Source organism: Ochotona princeps, chromosome 2 (genome assembly GCF_030435755.1).
Source record: "Ochotona princeps isolate mOchPri1 chromosome 2, mOchPri1.hap1, whole genome shotgun sequence".
Lineage (NCBI taxonomy): Eukaryota > Metazoa > Chordata > Mammalia > Lagomorpha > Ochotonidae > Ochotona > Ochotona princeps.
The window spans coordinates 33838635-33859152 of record NC_080833.1 but is presented as its reverse complement, the minus strand read 5'-3'; the positions used below and the strand labels follow the sequence as shown (position 1 = coordinate 33859152).

The 20518-nt window shown below is 51.2% G+C and overlaps 1 protein-coding gene across 4 annotated transcripts in view; it reads right to left on the bottom strand.

The window, feature by feature from the left end:
• Window positions 1–20518, bottom strand: part of KDM4A (lysine demethylase 4A) — a 42839-nt gene that overhangs the window by 10578 nt on the left and 11743 nt on the right. For 3 of the 4 annotated variants that reach the window (XM_004591489.3, XM_058680065.1, XM_058680059.1), the window contains exons 7-16: window positions 20126–20229; window positions 19692–19829; window positions 18780–19024; window positions 17916–18115; window positions 16590–16963; window positions 7826–7946; window positions 3603–3784; window positions 2029–2233; window positions 1544–1620; window positions 920–975 (exon numbers count right to left, since the gene is read on the bottom strand). In XM_004591489.3, coding sequence (XP_004591546.2) covers window positions 920–975; window positions 1544–1620; window positions 2029–2233; window positions 3603–3784; window positions 7826–7946; window positions 16590–16963; window positions 17916–18115; window positions 18780–19024; window positions 19692–19829; window positions 20126–20229 — 1702 coding nt within the window. Of the gene's footprint in view, window positions 1–919; window positions 976–1543; window positions 1621–2028; window positions 2234–3602; window positions 3785–7825; window positions 7947–16589; window positions 16964–17915; window positions 18116–18779; window positions 19025–19691; window positions 19830–20125; window positions 20230–20518 lie in introns of those variants that run through there. The other variant, XR_009247509.1, reaches the window with a different exon arrangement.

Sequence of the window (20518 nt, the reverse complement as noted above, 5' to 3'; positions counted from 1 at the left end):
TTCCTTGCCATTGTAGCAATTTGGGGAACAAACCAGCAGATGGAAGATATCTCTCTTTCTCCCTCCCCCTCCCAAACTTCCCCTTTTCTTATTAACTGCATGTTTCAAATTAATTTTTTTAAATAGGTGGGGAGGGGTAAGAGGCAGAGACTAGACCAATGGCATCCTTCAGATGAAGGTAGGTTCTGGGCATTTGGGAAAACTGACAGGCACCTATTTGAGAAAGCTCTCAGAGTCAGGCCACCACACACAGTGCTGGAAGTGACCCCACAGCATGGGAATGGATTCATTTTGTGCAGGACAGAAAGTGGACTGACTGGTCTACAAGAGCCATTTCTTCCCCAAATAAGGGAGCACATCACAAGTGCACCCAACACTAGGGCCTCTCAAGCGCAGCAGGTGCTTTTAAAGGAGCAGAATCCATCAGCAGAGCCACACACCTAGAAGGTGTAACAGGCTCCTGGGAGCAGAGATGCAGGGTGTGTGTGTATGTGTGTGTGCTGCTAACTCCCATGGAAGCAGAAGAGCTAGCTTTGGCTAACCACTGGCCCAAGCACATGCTCACCCTCAACTGAACAACAGGCTGAGTGCTGCATGCAGCCAGGGCTCCCTTTGCATATTGGCACCAGCTAGATCAAGGTCACTGTCCTGACTTCAAGCCCATAATGTCTATGTCACCTTCACAACAGTTCCTAGTCTCACAGCTCCATTCTCGGCTCCTCACAAAGGAGGATGCTACTATCCTCTGCCTCGGAAAGGAAACCAGTGTTCAAAGGTCTGGGACTGCCATGCTCCTCCTGGCTGCCAGTTTTAAAATCATCTAGAAAATTCCAGCTCCACACAATGTACTTCCCAGCTCCTCCAGTCACTCAGGAGTGTCCGTGGCCAGATGAGCTGCTGCACACACTTGGAGACTCACCTGTCATCATTGGCTCTCTGCAGGGCACCTCCACGAAGGGAGCATAAACAGCAGTTCTGACCGGGGAAGGGGGAACAGAGAACGGTTACCCCTGAGCCATAAACGCCCCATATGTTTCTCCCCTCACTTCCTTTGGGCAATTCTAGCAGGCAGGGCTTCCCTTGCATGGCTCCTGTTACCAGAATCTCCCGAAGTGAACATGCCCCAAGTATTTTTGGACTTGACCTCATCCCCCACAGTGCTGTCAGTAATAAGAAATGCTCTGCTCACACAAAGGTTGCACCTGCATCCTGAAGGTGGCACTGCAAGTTCCAGGGGCACAGTGGAGAGAAAGCTATGACAGGGACCATCAGAGCCCCACTGGGGGACTACAACCCACTGCCCAGTCCTCTGCAGGGGCTGCCAACTCGACAAAACAGCCTATACCACACCATGGGGCAGATCTGGCTTCTACACTACCTCTCACCCTGTGCCAAGCAGACAGCAAGCACTCTCTAGTCTCACAACACTTGCCACTTGATGCCATCAGGTGCCAGCCCTTAAGGGGACAACAGACAACTGAAAGTGCGCCCTGCCAGAGCTGGAGTCTGCAGGGCAGCACACCACCAGTGTGTGGGCACTAACCTCCTCCAGGGCATTGGCTGAACACCGGGAACACATCCACTCTTGAGAGGCTTTCGCAGGGGGTACCCCATAGCAACCTAATACGGACACAAAGACAAGCACAGTAAACTCAGCAATCAGAGATGGAACATGAAAGAATTTGCAATTCCTTTCCAGAAAACCCCTCCCAAAGCTACAGCTCAATCTACAGTAAAGCCTGAATTCTACAGAGTCCTTAGGTTCAGCTTCACAGGATGATGGCCTGGGGCTCAATCAACAACCAACACAGGAGCAGGAACGAATCCCCTCCTAGCATCTGCTCCAAAAGGCTTGGGTGCGAAGTACGGGCTCTGGAGTTCTCAGTGAAACTCAACCCCATCAGCAGTAAACTCCCCAAGAACACACAAGCAGCCTTCGTGGGGAGTGGGAAGGCATGGGGGCCAATAGGTGGCAAGGCCTTCTGGCAAGGAGGCCCAGGATACACAAGAGAGAGGTGTGGCACTCACTGGCATGGACCCGGACACTGCACTTGCTGCAGGAAACCAGGAGACTGGTGCCGTCCTTCTCCAGGTAAGGGGTAGAAAGGTTGATGTCCGTGCTGCAGCCCGTGGAAGTGAAGCACATTTCTGGAATCAATGGCTTGGTCCTCTGCTTCTGCAGGGCTTCATCAGGTGCACTCACACAGTTCTGAGTAAGGCCTCCAAACTCTACCTGCAGGGGACAAGACAAGCGCATGGCACAGTGAGCACAGCCTGTGTACAAAGCTCCCCCAGCTGCCTGAGCGCCAACTCCCTCACTGCTAGGACTCTGCCTACGGCTCCCGGGTGCACAGCCATTATCCCCAGCTACTAATTGAAGTTACCTCTAATGACTCAAATTCAATTTCTCACAGCAGTACCAAACAATGGCCCCAAGGGAATGACTGAGAAAAGAGAGTGAGGTAAGAGGCCACTGGGATTTCAATCTTCCCAAACCAAATGATAATAAAATGCATGGAAACATAAGCAGCCCTGCGCCCTGCTCCAGTACAGCACCCAAAGCGCATGCTCCCACTGGGCCAGCACTGCCTGCTTCAGCTGTCCCTGTCAGCACCACAGCACAGCTGTAGTCCCAGTGCTGGGTCCAGGCTCAGAACATCATGGCCACATATTCCCCCTGGAGAACTAAACTGACTCGGGTACCTGCTGGCTCTGCCACTGGATGGCACCATCAGCCCCATTCCCAGGATGGCCCACAAATACCTCTGTGCCTGTGGCTCCCTGGAAAGTCTGCCACCCACTTAGCAGATGTGCTAATGGCAATAACTGGGCCATTCACAGCCCTAGCACACAGAGCTCTTTGCTTTTGCTTTTTATCAATGGAAAGAAGGAGTGAGTTGTTCATCCAAAATGTTTTGGTCTGAGGTTCCAATCTTTGGCAAGCAGAACCTGTGGGCCTGCCAGGCTCAGCGGCAGTCACGCCACATTAACCACGAGGGCAGGACCACTTACCTACCTGTCACTCTGTGCAGGCCCCACCTGAACTGAACTGGTACCCTGGTACCTGCTGCTGTGAATGCCTTCTTGGCCTCCCAGAGCTGGACCCAGAGACCCATGACGGGTGATGCCCTTGATCACCACATGGAGGAAGGACACAGCCGAGCTCAGCATTCAAGCTTCCCACCCTCCCCAATCCAGCTCAAGCTCGTTCAGCTCCAGGCAACACCCCTCACGGCAGGAAAGAAACTCGGCCGACAACAACACTGGAGAACCTGGCTCTTCGCCCAGCTTTCAGATGGCAGGAGTAAAGCCATCACAGTCTTTCACGCTGACTGGCAGGGATAATCATGGGCCAGGTTGATAACAAAAAGGCAGACTGCTGGGCACATGGTGCGGCCTGTGATTCCTGCAGGAGCCATGGGAGCTAAGCCACGTCCCCACCTCCTGTCCCACGCGTTTTGCAGTTAAAACACTGCTTGGTTATCTGCCTGGCAAAGATTAACAGGGGACACCAGGAAAAACAACCCTTGTCAGGCCAGTAGGGACAGAGCCACAGGGAAGTGTGGCTTCCCTCCAACTACCAGGCAAGGGCATGGGAGTACCTGGTGGTAGGTCTGGAAGATCATGCACACAGCGCAGTGAGGGGCCTGCAGGGCCATAGTCTCGTTGAACTCCTTTTCAGCCTCGAAGTTGGGAGGCCGGTTCTGCCACAACTGGCTCAGGGGCTTGGCCCAGGCCTCTGTCTCCTCAGCCTCTTCCTCAGGGGTCAGCTGTTCAGAGGGCTCTGCAAGAGGAAATGGACACTTGAGTTAGCACCAGCTCTGCACATTCAGGGCTCAACCTGGATAGCAAGTGAGCTCAGCCAGGCCTCCAGAGTACCAAGGGAGACAAAACGCCAAGAGGACGGGACGGTGAGCAGGCCCCTTCCCTGGGGAGCTGTGGGTAGGCCTGTCCACACTTCTTGCTCCAGGCAGACTGGCTCACAACCTCCACTCTGCTCTTGGCCCAGTAGCTTGGCCAGTGCCGCTATCCATCGGGGATGCCTTGGGAGGGAAGCACCACCTCGCCTCCAGACACCAAAGACAAGTCCTTGACCCCTTAGGGTTTTCCCTTTACTTGTACTGCAAGGAGAAGAAAAATGGCACATCACAGACCTGGGATAGAACTTCCTGGGTCTTCTGGAAAGGTGAGCAGAATACCAAGTTACTCTGGTGAGGCTTTCCAGCCACATCAGCTCCACACAACTAAATCATGTTCCTAGCGTGATTTAGAGGATGCGATGCTCAAGCCGAAGGTCACACTATGACAGTGTGTAGGCGGCCTCAGCCCACTCACGGAACTAAGAATCACGTATGCTTTTTTAAAGGGCCAGTAGGAGGAAAAGGTATCAGGGACCAACAAGGACCACAAACTCGCAACTCACGCTCCCTAGCCCATCACAGACCCACGGTCTGCAGAACCAACTGTGTCTCTCGGGTACTCGAGCCAGCAGAGCACACACACTTCAGACCTCATTACTGCCTAAGGAAGAAAAACTTCCCTGGATATGTTTCCTGAGTTGACAGGCACTTACATCAACTGCAAAACGAGAGTTAAGGGACAAAGGTGCCCACTTGGATTCCCCTTGAGTCGACGTGACCGAGACACAGTCTACCAGCTTCCAGTGGAAACAAAAAAAATCAAGCGAGGCAAAGTCCATAAGAATTCTGAAGGCTACAAGTGAGCAAGGACGATCTTTGGCAATCTAAACTGATACCCAGCGTATTTCTGCAGAGCCTCCCTGGTATGAGGAACGTACACAAATCCACACCTCAGCAGGTGTGATCAAGGCCAGCCATCCCCCTAAGGCATCCCATAAAGCACTGCATCCAGCCAAGTGAGGCCCTCAACAATTCCCAGAGACAAGGTGTCTGATGACCTCATACCCTACAGACAGCAGAGCTGCCGTAGGCACCAGCCCAGGGACAGCTCTGGTGGGCAGGCTTGCAGCATGTGCCTGTCCCTCTGCAACTCCTGCTCAGTCACATCTCGCTTCCAGGGATCTGGCAGCTGCCACTGGGTATGGCCTCAGAGCAGGCTACTAAGCCTAAGGAAGCTGACGCAGATGATTAACATCTACTCCTGAAAGCCCCCATTGCCAGGGTCCAGGCAGGAGCCTCAGCACCCAAATCCAGGCAGAGACCTTTTCCCTTTATCTTGGCTAAGTCCAAATGACCAAACAGGATGAAGAAAGAGAAACAGACAGGCTCGCAACCACCACTAGAACTCTAACACATGGACATCTGTTCCAATTACAAAGCCAAATGCAGCCAAAAATCATTTCCACTCATTTGTGGCTCCAAATGAGGAAGGAATCAAAATTTTACAGTTCACATAACTGTAACTCTTCATTAAGATGTACAATTGCAAAGAGTGTATTTCATTGAATACATCATGCGTCAACTGAAAATATTTTTTTCTTAAAGTGACAAGAAGTCCAGTGTTGTAGCACAGCAGGTGCAGCCAATGCCTGTGATGCTGGCATCCCAAAGAGCCCTTGTTGGGAGTCCCAGCCACTCCATATCCGAGCCGATTCCCTGCTACTGTGCCTGGGAAAGCAGCAGAAGACAGCCCAAATACTTGGGTCCCTATCACCCACGTACAAGGAAGAATACGCAGGGGAAATCTTGGCTCCTGGCTTTGCTACTTGTTGTGGCCACTGGGGGGATGAAACAATCACCGTCTCTCCATGTTTCAAATAGTAAGTCTTTGTACTGGGCCCGGCACGATAGCATAATGGTTAAGGTCCTCGCCTTGAACATGCCGGGATTCCCATATGGGTGCTGGTTCTAATCCCGTCAGCTCCACTTCCCATCCAGCTCCCTGCTTGTGGCCTGGGAAAGCAGTCGAGGACGGCCCAAAGCCTTGGGACCCTGCACCCGCGTGAAGACCCGGAAGAGTTCCTGGCTTTGGATCGGCGCAGCACCGACTGTTGCGCTCACTTGGGGAGTGAATCATCAGATGGAAGAACTTCCTCTCTGTCTCTCCTCCTCTCTGTACATCTGTCTTTCCAATAAAATAAATAAATCTTTAATAATAATAATAAGTCTTTGTAGAAAGTAACCAAGTCTTTAAAAACTACAAGAAGTAAAAAAAAAAATACAGTATTCTATGTATGTGTGTCTGGAAAGTTAGGAAGATAACACAATATCCATAGTGTTCATGTTTGACAACCAATATTGCTTTGAGAGAATTAGGGGCAGAAACCACAAAAAGGCTGCTGCTCTCAGAGTCCCTGAAGCTTCCTGCTGGACGGGGACCTGTCCATGGAGGACTGTCTCAGACCAAGCTGGGATCCAGCCACACTTCTGACTACGGGATCGCAGAGGATGCCAGCCTCCCTGGCTCATGCCCAACCGTCCACTAGCAGACAGGGCTGTGGCTGAGATCAGGAAGGAGGGGCAGGCTAGAAGGAATGGCATTCAACGTGACCACTGCCACAACCTCCGCTTGCCCCAAGGGGGTAGGTTCCCCCACACTCGGCTCGCTGGGTCTCTGGGACACTGCTCACGTCAGCTTCCTGAGCTGCAGCACCACCCTTCCTTGTTCTCTCTGCATGCTTGCAGCTCCTTTCAGCTCCTTCACAGGGCCCCTCCTACGTCCCCCACCCCACTCCCACCCTCTGTGCCTTCCCCATTAGCAACATCATTTACTCTGGGAACAAAATACACCCCATCTGCACCACCTAGATGGTGCCCCTGGGTTTCCAAAACTCAATCCAAATACAAACAAGGGACGCAGTCAACCCATCCTTCTTACTTCCCTGCCACCTCCACAGCCAGTCCCCAGAGCTGACTAACTTTACCTTCCAAGTATGTGCACCTCATTCCCTTCCCTCCACCCTAGGTAAGACTGTGCTATCTGATGGGGGCCATTACAAAGCCCAAAAGTCCTCTCAGAGCCATTGCTAAAAGCATTCGAATGTTAATCTGACCTGCCCAGAACACCTCAGGGGTAGGCACTGTGGCCCAGCACATTAAGTGAACACCTGGAGTGTCCGTAAAACGTACTGAAATGTTAGTTCAAATCCTGGCCCCGACAGCATCTGATCTAAATCCCTACTAATGGGTCCTGGGAAGCAGCAGACGATGGCTCAAGTACTTGGGCTCCAACCACCCATGCTGGAGACTTGGCTGTCCATACTGGAGACTACATACAGGAACAAGAGGCTGGGCTCTTGCTCCTGGCTGCCTAGTCCTGGCTGTTGCAAGGCTTCAGGCAGCAAAGCAGCAGATGGATGGTTGCTCTTTGCCTTTCGCAAAGGTAAAAATAAACTTAACAACAAATAAATAAAATAATAAAACATGTCAGTGGCTCCTGAATGCCTATCAGAAAGTTCACCCTCTCTCAGGCCTAGGTCCCACCTCCTTCCTCCTCTGCACCTGTCTGTCCCTGGCCTTCCCTCTAAGACAGCCACACTGAACTGCTACAGTTCCTCCACACACACCCTCCTGTTTCTCCTCCAGAGACGCTCAGGCCGACCCTGTGGCCTGGATTCATTCTCTTCTTCCTTTAGATTTCAGTTGGGCCTCCCCCACTACCACATGAGCTTCTTGAGAGCAAGGACCCATTTTGGCCATCCTTGCATCCACACATTCAGCACAGGGCTTGGCATCACAGACAGAATTTGCTATCTACACTGAAAATTCAACCTGATACCTCTGAGGAGAAGGAAAAAAGCTAAGAATCCGCACTCAAATATCTAGCATTTCGTGCCTTCCAAGAGACTTAAGGCAGGAATCAATGTGATTAGTAGGTCAGACACACAAGTCCCGCCAACACTTACCATCGTCACTGACACACTCCTGCAACACAAGCGGGTGGTGTCGAGGCAGCTTGCTCAACGGCTGGCGGCGACCCTTGGGCTTCTTACTCTCCTCCAGGGAGAACATGTATTCATCTGCAACCTAGGCAAACCAGAAAGAGTCATATGACCTTGCCTCAGTTGAAGCACAGCACAAGTTTAGCCTGACAATGAAAATGGAGCAGAAGAGAAGGGCACGGAGAAATACCAAGAAATACAAAACCAAACTTAGGAAACACCTCTTAGAAAAAGCCAAATTTAGGGAAAATTTGTGCCTCAGGACTGGCATTATAATGCAGCTGGTTAAGTTACTACATTCAATGCTGGCATCCTGCATCCCATATGGGAGTCCTGGTTCGAGTGCCAGCTGTTCTGCTTCCAATCCAGCTCACTGCTAACATGCCTGGGAAAGCAGCAGGAGATGGACCAACTACCTGGACCCCTGCACCCATGTGGGAGACTCAGAGAAGTTCAAGCTCTTGGCTTTAGCCTAGCCCAGCCTCAAGCTGCTGCAGCCATTAAGCCATTAGTGAAGTTAACCAATGGATGGAAGATCTCTCTCAACTCTGTCACTCTCCCTTTCCATAAATTTTTTAATGCACCTAATAAATGTGGCTCCTAGCCTTCTCAGCAATGGCTTGAAACAAATGTATTAAAAATAAACCCACCCCAGCTTAAATGGAGTGCCACTCTCCGTCCCTTCATCTCACTGGCATGAGACAGCATCACAGAGCCCCCGTGGCAGCACAGCTGTCCTTGGAACTGCAGGTCATCAGGGCCTGTTATAAATGCCAGGAAGAAGACACCCAAAGGGGAAGAAACGCAACTGAGCCAGTCAAAGTAGAACAGGCCTGCTTCTTCTGCCCTGTGCAGACCTGGTCACTGGCTGCCACTGCTATTCCCCCACCGAGTATCCTCTGTGCCAGAAAGAGCATCATACAGACGAAGAGTGTCTACTATTAAAGCCTAATTTTTGAAGGAAGGCCGATTTCACATTGCATTATCATAATGCCAGAGCAAACGTAATTAAGCCTAAGATGTACACGACTAACTCAGCAACACTTCACTTGAAACTAATCAATGCATCTGAATCTTGGTTATACTGACATCGGGAAACGCAGGGCTAACAAAACCCATTATGTGAGGAAATGAGGCCTAGAAGAGGGGCATTTCACAAAAGCAAAACAATTAAGGTCTTTGCTTGCCCAGAGCAGTGACAGTATGGTGGTGGCACTTGGGCCTGAGGAACTGCAGAAACCCAGAACTTAGGGACCATGCTTGGAATGTCAGGAAAACACAAGGCCATGGGCAGGCCACGAGCAGGTAGAATAGGGCCTGCTTTTCTAGAGGCAGATTTTCCAACAGGCTTCAGGATCCCTTTGCCTATTCCCCCAAGTACCTATTGTGTGCAAATGCCTGCCGAGAAGAGAAAGTATGAGAGGTGAAGACAGGGTTGTGAGGTGAGGATGTCAGGGATATTTTACCAGAGTCCCAAGAAGACTTGGCATGGGTTTCACCCAAGCAAGGGCTGCATGCTTTCAGAGTGTACTTCAAGGGGGTCCCCAAGGACCCTCCATCAGAGTAAACAGTAAGGGTTCTGCACCCCACCTCTTCTCCAACAAGAACAGCTCTGCTTTTCATTTGCATTTGGTAAAGGAGTTAGGATTTCATTTAAAGGAAAGGTTCCAAGGAGAAAACAAAATGCAAGCCAGTACTTGACCATCTTTTTACATAGTGCTGCATAGATAAAACATGCATACCTATTGCATTCAAACTAATACACTACTGCACACTTTCAAACAGGGCTGGGAGAGATGTTGGGCCTAGGGGTTGACTCCTGTTGGCTTGAAGTGCTAGCCTGTATCAGAGTGCCTGGGGATCAAGCCCCTGCTTTGCCTCCAATTCCAGCTTCCCACTAACATACACACACCCTGTAAAGCAGTAGCTAAGAGTTCCACCACCACTCACATGAAAGAGTGACACTAAATTCAGCCTGGTCCAGCAGTGGCTGTTCCAGGCCTTTGGGGACTGAACAAGCAGATGAAGAGTTCTCTCCCCCTGTGAAAAGACAATTAAAATTCCTTTTATCTCATCCTTGCACCCCAGCAATCATCATGTACTTCCCACTTTGAAGACACCTTAGTGACAGGCAGGATAGGAAGACAAGGGCCAAGTACAGAGGAGTCATGGAGGCAGGGACTTCCAGCCTGCTTCATTCAGGCAGGACATGTGTGAGGACTGTGAGGATACAAGGCTTAAGGCCCATCACATCACAGATGCTTATGTAGGACACACAGTACAGGTCTCTGGGTCTTTCATTTGTAAATGTCCAGGAAGTGGTTTAAAAAAAAAATTCAGATCAGATGTTTGGAAAAGCAGCAGCAAGAGCTTGAGTTGGGGATGCTCCAGAGTGTTAGGTTCAGGCTCAGAATTAAAGAGATGAGTGGAAGGTAAACCAACTGAAGAAGTAGCCTTCCAGGGCAGAGAAAGAAAGAGACGAAAAAGAGGCTCAGAAGCACACAGGTCAAAGGAAAACTGGAAAGCCAAGAAGGGGACAGCGTGCAAGATGGGGAAGAGCCACAAGTAATGAAAGACATGGAGGAGCTGAGCAGGGGGCTGGCCCATGGACACGGCAGTGGGAAGATGTCGGGACATTTTTTCAAACTAAGTTCTGACAGGAACAATGAGGAAGAAGAGAATGAAGACATCAGACTATATTGGAGACAAGCAAGGGAAGAAACAAAGTACAGTTACAGTAAGCAATATCCTCCAATATGATATTTAAGGACAGGGGCTACTTGTAGGCAAGGAAGAAAGAAGCTTATGAAAGGGAGCTATTAGGATACTTGGCAGACAGAATATCGGTCTCCCAATGATGTCCCTGTCCTAATCCCTGTGAATATATTATGCTAACATGACAAAGGCTGCTAATCAGATGACCTCAAGACGGGGAGATTATCCCGGATTATCCAGTGGACCCAATGCAATCAGAATGGTATTTAATAAAGGGTTAGGGAAGTGGGAGGGCATCCCAGAGCTGTGGCATTATGGTGCAAGTCATCTGCTTACTGCTGCCTTGAAGACAGAAGAGGACCATAAGCCAAGAGGTGAGGACGACTTGGAGGCAAGCGATTTCTCCCCAGAGAGCCCCCAGGCAAGTACCCGGCCCTGCTGACACTGTAGCAGCCCTCTCAGACTTCTGACTAAAGAACCCTAATAAACTTGTGTTGCATCAAGCCTCTAAATTTCAAGTAACCTGCAACAGAAGCAAATAGAAAACTAACACAGAGTAGGAGGTAGGAGGTAAAGTGTAGCTTCTGGGGCGGGGCTGACACATGCATGCCTTTACCCAGTGTTTGTTACTGAGAGTGCTCCCCATAGACCCAGCACACAGTCTGCTGCTTTGGCAATGCAGACTCAAGTCTGCATATGATCACTAAGCTGTCTCCCAAGCCCGAGGGAGAGCAAACGTCCAAGCAGAACTGCCTTCTCATGGGATATGTTCCACTTCCTAAATTCCCTGGGAATATAACCGTGCTGGCTAAGTCCAGATTCAACCAACTAGCTTTGTAGCTCCGCCAGCCTGGCCAAGTAGTGCCCCTCCCACTCCTCTCTAAAATGAAGGAGAGTGTCCCAGGCCACTGACAGGAAGTGAGCTGAAGCTCCAGGATCTGCTGTGAACAGATGGGTCCCACAGTCCAGGCCGGTGCTTAACGGGGCTTGTTCTTCAGTGAGACCAAGCACTTTCACAGCTTGTGGGAACTCACTTTCCTATGAAGAGTGTGTGCAGCAGAGCCCTTGCAGTGGCTTGGGCTACAGTTAAACAGAAGTTGCTGTTCACCAGGATGCCCTGGACAAGGCCGTGGACACAGACTCAACAGCAAGCAGCTCCAATCACAGCTTGCAGGGAATCAAGTGGGGCGAGAGAACACAAGGGAGTTCTCAGGAGCTGAGCTGTTACCAAATAAAGACACAGTGCTCTCAGAGCTCTCCAGAGAAGCCAAGTGACTCAGCTTTGGCCTCCAAGCCCCAACAACCAGGCCCCAAAGCAGCTACTGATGCCGGCTTCCTGCTGAAATAAACCTGCCCTCCCAGCCACTCATTGCCCATTGACAGAGAGCTCAAGGGCCCTGGGAGCCAAACTGGTGCCTCCAGAAAGGATGAAGGTGACACAAAGCCTAATAGAAGTTTGTCCTCTTCAGCAGTCATGGTAACTACAATGTGGAGCACTGTAGCCCAGGTTTCACAGGAAAAAGGGAATCAGATCCAGTGACGTCTCTGGACCCTTTGCTTTAGAGAGGGCCTGAAGGACGTTAAGAGGAAGTGGGTGGGCCCGGCGGCGCCTAGCGGCTGAAGTCCTCACCTTGAAAGCCCCGGGATCCCATATGGGCGCCGGTTCTAATCCCGGCAGCTCCACTTCCCATCCAGCTCCCTGCTTGTGGCCTGGGAAAGCAGTTGAGGACAGCCCAATGCATTGGGACCCTAGGGGCACCCGTGTGGGAGACCTGGAAGAGGATCCAGGTTCCTGGCATCGATTCGGCGCAGCACCGGCCCGTTGCGGCTCACTTGGGGAGTGAATCATCAGATGGAAGATCTTCCTCTTTGTCTCTCCTCCTCTCTGTATATCTGACCATTCCAGGGGGAGACCTGCAGGATCTCGCTCTGTCCCCTCTCTCCCAGGATCACCTTGCGGCCTGGCTTGGTCACACAGCAAAGTGAATGTGCTCAACTGCCACAAAGTGTTCCAGATGTAAATACGATGTCATCATAGTTTACCAAGTGAAAAACCAAGCAACTCACCTGCAATCACCTCTCCTGTGCCTCCAGGCCCACTGCCCACTGCCTCCAATGCCCCAGGACCCAGTCACTGCCCTCCCTCTCCTCTCCAGCTTCCCCCCGCTTGGCAGGCCCCTGCCCTTCCACACAGGCACACCAGGCCCTGACTCCCAAGGTCTTCATGCTTTCTCTTCCCCACAATATTCTCTGCTAGTTCCTCTGGCAGCTGCTTCCTATTCTCCTGCCTGGGCCTCTACCTGCAAGCACACCGGGGGAATTGCTGCACAGCACACATCTGCTGACTCAAGCTGCAGGTGTTTAAGTATACGCCTCCAAGCCTTCCCACACAAGCAAGGTTCCAAACACACTTCCTGACCTGCACAAAAACCCTCTTTTCACTGTTCTTATCACCTCCACCCAAGTTAAGCTGGAAAGTACAGTGCCTCCCCCTCCAGCCTGACTACTCCACATCCAGGCCCCAAGTCCTGCACTCCTCATCCAGTCCACTGCTGTCACCACGCCTTTGCCACCGCCAGCGACCTTGCCAGTCCTTGTTGACCTTCTCCCACACTACAAAAATAGGTTCCTAGTTCATTTCCATTTCACGTACTTATCCTTCTTTCCTAAAGCAGAAATATCTAATCATAAAAATAACATGTTAGGGGTCAGCATTGTGTCATAGCAGGCAAAGCTGTCACATCTCATAGGGGCACCAGTTCATGTCCTAACTGCCCTACTTATCATCCAGCTCCCTGCTAATAGCCTGGGAAAGCAACAGAAGATGTCCCAAGGCCTTGGCGACCTGCCACCCATATGGGAGGCCCGGAAGATGCTCCTGGCTTTTGGCTTTTGCCTGGCCAAGCTTCAACTGTTCTGGCCATTTGGAGAGTCAGCTAGTAGACAGAGGATCTCTCCATCTCTCCATTTCTCTAACTGTTTTTCACATAAATCTCTTAAAAATAACATGTTAATCATTTAAAAATTTAAAGAACGAAAGAAAAGATGTGGAAAGTGAAAATCACCTAACTAATAACAATTTCTAGTTTCGCCTCCTTCTTTCCTGAATCCCAAAATCTTTGTATTACTTACAGGATGATCTCCTAAAAACTCAGTGCTGTGCTTAAAAATCCCTTCACTAGGGCAAGCATTTGGCACAGTGATGAAGACATCCCTTGGGCTCCTGCCATCCACAAGGGAGACCTGCACAGAGCTCCAGCTCCTGCCCTCATCCTCCAGAGGGCCCCTGTTGGCCCACAGGCCTGGAACGAGCTAATCCACTGCAGCCCCCACGCACCTGCTCCTCGACCTGAGCATCACCGTTCAGAGCACTGTCTTCTCCCAGATTCTCAAATCTCATTTAACTCAATCCTACTTAGCTGTAGCCTGGTCGCATGCTTCCTTCTCCTCAGCTGCCCAACTCATCCATCACTAGGCTGAGCAGTAACTCCCGCACAACATTTACCACAAAGTACTGGAAATATCTGCTCATGGGTGTGCTCTTCTAGACTGGGAGCCCCTTGGAAGCCGTCCTGGCCCAGAGAAGCAACACCATAAATGACTACTATACAGAACATGGGCAGAGAGCAGTGAGGCGAGAGGGCAGCCAGGACATCTTTAAATAAGCTCAGACCAGCCAGAGAAAGCTGGCAGTGGAGGGACGGAGTGGAGAAGGCTGCTACCCTTTGCCTACACTAATAAGCAATGTGGCAGGGCCCAGAACGGTAGCCTAGTGGCTAAAGCCCTCGCCTTGCATATGCTGGGATTCCATATGCGCACTGGTTCTAATCCCAACGTCCCCACTTCCCATCCAGCTCCCTACCTGTGGCCTGAGAAAGCAGTCAAGGACAGCACAAAGCCTTGGGACCCTGCACCCACATAGGAGACCCAGAAGTAGCTCCTGCCTCCTGGCTTTGGATCAGCGCAGCTCCAGTCATTGCAGCTGCTTGGGGAGTGAATCAATGGATGGAAGATCTTCCTCTCTGCCTCTCCTCCTCTCTGTATATCTGCCTTTCCAATAAAAATAAACAAATCTTAAAAAAAAAAAAAAAGGCACATGCAGAAATGATAAGGTTTCGGCAAGGAACTGAACAAGGTGGCCTTTCTCGCCATCCTGCAGCCATCAGTGCAACTTTTTTAATAGAATCTGCCTTGTGCTTTTTTAATAGAATCTGCTGGTCAGTTCCCACATCGAGGGAAAGGCTTTGTCCCTAGAGGGGTCCTGGGGACATCCAGGACTTCCTGGATGAGGCAGTTCATCTGTCTGATGGAAAGCTTCAGAGCAGCAAGGCCAACCTGCCACAGGTTTAAAGCCACCTTCTTTCATCATTTTAAGCGACAAGTGCCTGATGCTCATAGCCATCATCTAACTGGGTCCAGATCTCAGAAAGAAGGAAAAAATAGGTTACTACTGGCTCTCTGCCTCTCCTCCCTAAAAAGCCCACAACAATACGTGGCTCCAAGTCAGCAGTCATACAAAGGCTGAGCAATTCTTACAAAGCATTTACTATAGAGCAAGCACATGCTACTTTGTAGCTGTTTTGGTGATTGCGACTCCAACAGACCACAAAAAAAGTTAGGACATGGTGGAAGACCAATGTGAGCTGTCTGACTATCACAGGCAACTCAATGCTTTGTGCCACTGGCAACTGGCTGCAAGGCAATGTGGGTCTCCAAGCTGAATCCCCTGTGCTCTTGTGCAGGGTACCTTAAGACAACACAGAGCGGGCCCAGCGGCGTGGCCTAGTGGCTAAAGTCCTCGCCTTGAACGCACCAGGATCCCATATGGGCGCCGGTTCTAATCCCGGCAGCTCCACTTCCCATCCAGCTCCCTGCTTGTGGCCTGGGAAAGCAGTTGAGGACAGACCAATGCATTGGGACCCTGCACCCGCGTGGGAGACCTGGAAGAGGTTTCAGGTTCCCGGCTTCGGATCGGCAAGCACCAGCTGTTGCGGCTCACTTGGGGAGTGAAACATCAGATGGAAGATCTTCCCCTCTGTCTCTCCTCCTCTCTGTATATCTGACTTTGTAATGAAAAATAAATAAATCTTTAAAACAAACAAAAAAAAAGACAACACAGAGCAATCAGAGGCAATGAGAAGGAGGCACAGTAGCAGTTAGTTCATTGCCCACAACTACTGTAACACAGAGCAAAGTACATCTACCCGGTCAAATCGAAGTCTCAGAAACGGAACCCAGTGGCCCAGAGAAGAAGGCAAAACTACCACAAGAAGGGCCCTGCAACACTATGGAAACCTGATGATGGACAGGGTGCTGGTGCTTTAGTAAAAAAAAACAAAAACACAAGAGAAACAGACCACACACCTCTGATTAGAGAGGGAATGAGCATCTGTGGGGCCTTGTGATGGTATTCTATGTGTACATTAGAAACTTCCTAACAAAAATTTCCAAGAGAGCAATGTCTACAAACTAGAGGTAAGGGAATGAGGCAGCCAGAGGACTGACCTTCTGCACTATCTCCTATCAGCCATCACCCCTTCCCAGAGGCTGCACTTAACCCGCACAAACCGGGAGACTGGGGATTGGGAAGGAGTGGGAGGAGTTTGGGTCCTGGCAGTCCACAGGGCAGACAAGATTCATCAGTGAAAACAACACCTGAATTTCAGGCTAACAAAGGTTAACTCATTCCCAGCCTCCAGGATCTGGGCTGCACTCTTGTTCCTGGCCACCCAAAGTGAAAAGAAAAAAAAAAAAAAACAACAAACAAAAAAACAGCATACTGGGGATATGTTGCTATCCCTGAGGCTCTAATGCTGTCACACAGCAAGAAAGTCCAGCAAAGAACAAGCCAGAAGAGTGAATGCCACCAGGCTCTCTGTTCAACACAAGCAGGGCAGGCTGGACATGCTGCCAGACCTGTGGCATTCCCCCAGATGCAACGCCCCTGCATGGGATATCTGCCACTTTCCCTTCGACTGCAGCTACCCCGATCCTGCTGCCCGGGAGCCTGTACCTCTGCCAACTCCCGCTCGCTGAATGTCCGAGTGGTGCCGCCTTTCTTCCTCGCACATGGCTCTCCCACAGTGATGTTGCCTTCTCCCTTGGTAGAGCTGTGCACAGTGAGAACGCCTGTCTGCCCTTGCAATTGGCAGGAGAGCAGCTCACTGGTCTCGGAATCAGAAGAAATGGAGTCCTGTGAAGAGCCGGAGCCCAGGCTGGAAGACGGCTTCTTCATGGAACCCGAGAAGACCAGGCGGGCCCCTAAGGAAGCAGGATGATTCACCGACAGGTCCAAGGCTGCTGCTTCTTGTTCCTCCTCCTCATCTTCCTCCTCCAGCTTCACGTTTTTGAGCTCTTCAAATTTGACATCAGTGGAGTCCGAGTAATCTGAAATGTGCACATACGCATCAGATGGAGCCCGGGTCCCTGCCCGCCACTGTCAACAGTGCACAAGGCACAGGGGGCTGGGAGCGAACCCTGGCTTCCATTCCTGTCTGTGGCTTATGGGGTCCTGTGTAATCTGAGGTGACTGCCAGCTTCACAAACCCCCACTTCTCTTCTTTGTTAAAAAGTCTGCATCCAGATGGGGGTACCCAGAATGCTCTGTAGCACACAGAAGTCCCCTGCAGCAGGCACAGGCTGAGCTTGGCAGAGACCCGGCCACCTCAAAGCAACCAATCTGTTCAAGGGCAGCCAAGTCTGCCCGAGAACCCATGCCAACGGCACTGCCTGGCATTATCACAGACTCCTTCAAAGCCTCCTGACATGCTGCCTCAGACACATGATCCCCTTTCTCAAGGCTTCCATGGCTCCCCAAGTATCCAAGTGAGCCCTCTCTGCAGCATCAGGCCCCCTGATCCAATCTTCACACACTGTGTGCCTGGATCCAAGAATCGCTCTGGAACCCTGGCAGCACGTTATCTCATGGCAATCGCATATTTGCTAAAGTTCATATAATGACATGGCAGGTGGCCCTGCCTCATCTCACCCTGTTTCTCCAGCCCTGCTTCCTACTGTACAATTGTCTTCACCAACCCCACTCCAACATTCAAGTTCAAGCTCACTCCAGATCACCAAGGGAGCTCCTCCTGACATGCACCTGCCTGCCTCAGCACAGCTCTTACGCTCTGGGAAGCTACTTCCCATGTCCTCTCTTCTCAGCAGGCAGAGGGCTGAGCCCTTCCCCAGGCAAAGCCTGAAGCTGGGTCCTCCTTCCACTCATCACGCCACCACTCACACACTTGTGTCTCCCCAATTTTGCATCTCTGTACACAACATGGCCTCGTTCTCAGGCAGTCCTGAGTGAGGGTTGGGAAAGGCACCGCCACTGATGACTCACCTGGGAAGGTCAGCCCATCCTCCACCTGCCGCACAGAGCTGTGGGTGGGCCTCACGGGGGCGAGGGCAGCCTGGCACTCCGTCATCTCGTACTGGCCGGAGCTCAGCTCCTCCTTGGGGAAGAGCTCGCTCTGACTCACCTCCTGGGGTATTTCAAGACAAACTCGATGCCGCTTGGTCCCTATGCGGTGCTTGGCCAGGCTGCAAGGAGAGGGCAGACCTTTAGGAGCCTACATAACATCCACTGACAGTCTCATCCACATAACAGCCAACGTGAATAATTAGGCAGCACCAGCTAGGCCTGCTGTGAAACTCAGGACCAAATGTTATTCAAACACTTGGCCTCGCCAAGCCTCTTCTGCCATCTGGAAAACACAGCCATTACTACCCCACGACACACCGACTGGAAGAGTTGGAAGAGGTACACAGGGTGCCTGGCACACAGGGATTTTCAGTTTCTCCTCTTTCTCACATGGTCCAAGAGAAGCTCCGCTCAGAACACAGGTCCCCCTGCCCAGAGCAGATGATGCAGACACACGTCAACCACACCATCCTGTGGCCCTCTTGAGTCTTGCCTGCTACCATGTACGCAGCTGGGACAGTGAGGAAAGTAGACTTCGCTGGCTCAGAGGGTGCCCTGTCCTTCCAAATCCCAGACCACAGGCCTGTTCCAGGAGCCCCATTCTTGGCAAAGAGCCACAAGGAAAGCCCTCAGCTCCCTGCCTGAGATTTTCCGGAACCTGTGCTCAGAAGCCAGCTCCCTCCCCAGGAGCTCAGACCCCGTTTTGGCAGCACCTTCGCCATGGCTGCAGGGACTGCCTGCACAGCCCTCCCTCCCCAGCTCCGCCCAAGCACGCAGCGTTACCTCCTCTTCAGGTCTCCTTCCTCTCCATCCTCCAGTGTGTCCATGTCCTCCTCCAGGCACTCCTGCTGCCCAGCTCGTGGGGGCACGTCACTCTCCTTGAGAAACTCAGCTGCCTCTGGCGTGGGCAGAGTGTGGTCGATGACGGTGCTGTCCTTCCCAGCCTTCCAGAGTTTATACCTTTCTGGCTGGAACTTCCTCACGAACACATCCATGGAGATCTTCACCATATCCTTTCGGCAGGAGCACTGTTACCAGGAGCCAGAAGCACTAAGGTGAGTGTGGGTGATCCTCATCGGCTGCTGCCCCGGCCCAGAGCCCTCCTCCTCCCTCGGGGTGGAAAAACGCACAGGGAGTTTTAAAAGCAAACAATTTGGGTCCACAGGCTGAGGGCACTGTCCTTGTGGAGTCTGTAACCACAAAGGGAAACAGGAAAAGAAGGAATGGAGACCAAATGACCTGGGCAAGTCCACCAGGCACTAATGAGCGTGCCTAGAGGGAGACTATGCACTCAAGACCATGGATGGTGAGCATGCACCTGGCCCGTGGGAGTCAGGACACAACCAAGTTTTCCCAACCAGGGCCCAAGTGAAATAAAAGGAGACTAAGAATGATCTGGAATTAAAATAAGCAGTAACTTCTTAATAGAGAAAATCTTGGAGTGGCTAAATCAAAAAAATGGGTGTGAATGGGTGTAATTCAAATGCCTGAAGGCCTTGGGCATGGAACCTCATTCTGTGCTTCAAAACTGCAGACATGTGTTAAGAAAGTCTTCATCAACACCAAGTGTGGGCACATTTGTACATCTCCAGGATCAAACAGTTCAAGGAAATCATCTAAACATTGACAAAAAGGTTGTCAGGCAACCTGACACTTTCTGTCACGGGGCTATAGAAAGGAAGTGAGGGCACGTACCAGCACAGCTTGCTTGCCGTACTCAATCCACCGACGGGTCGCAAAATTGGTGGACTCAGCGCAGTTGAAGCCATGGTTAAAGCCAGCGTGGTAGCCGTAAGGGAAGGTGATCATAAACTCTCCAGCTTCTTGAGTCACCTGCACGAGAACAGATCTGCAATAGCAGCACGCCAAGCACAAGTCTACACACCCAGAACCTGGGCTCTGGCTCAGCAACTCAGAGTAAGTCATAAAACAAGGGGCCTCGTGCTTGCCGTGCAAAGGCCTGGCGTTTCAGACTCCAGCACTATAATTAACCTTCCTCCAAATAATCACTGTTCCTTAGCAAAGCCCCAGCCCAAGGTCAAAGTGCAGAGAGCTGATACTCAGCGAAGTACAGGCCTGAGTGAGGACACAGCCGGGTCTCTCTGGAAGCCCATGGATGGCCAGCTCACCTTGTCAAAAGGAATGCCGTACTTCTTCAGCATCAGAGGGGAGATCAGGGTCATCTTATGGCGGAGAAAAGCTTCACAGCTTTGAGCACTTCCAGGAAAAAAACCTGTTCATTGGAAAACGTGACTAGGTCACTGCAAGGCTCCATGGTAGTTTGGTAATCTCAGAGTCAGACACCTGCGCCCTCCTGGAGACAGTAAGGGTGACACACCAACAAGACCTCCCTGGCATCCTCTGCTTCTGTACAAGGAGCCCCTGAACTCTCTGCCATGTGGGGCATCACATGGATGATCAAATTCTAAGGAGGGCAGAGAGACTACCTTGGCTGTCTCTGTTCTTACATTAGTTTTGAAACCATGAAAACAGTCAACCCAGGCTTCCTGCAAAGTCTCTCT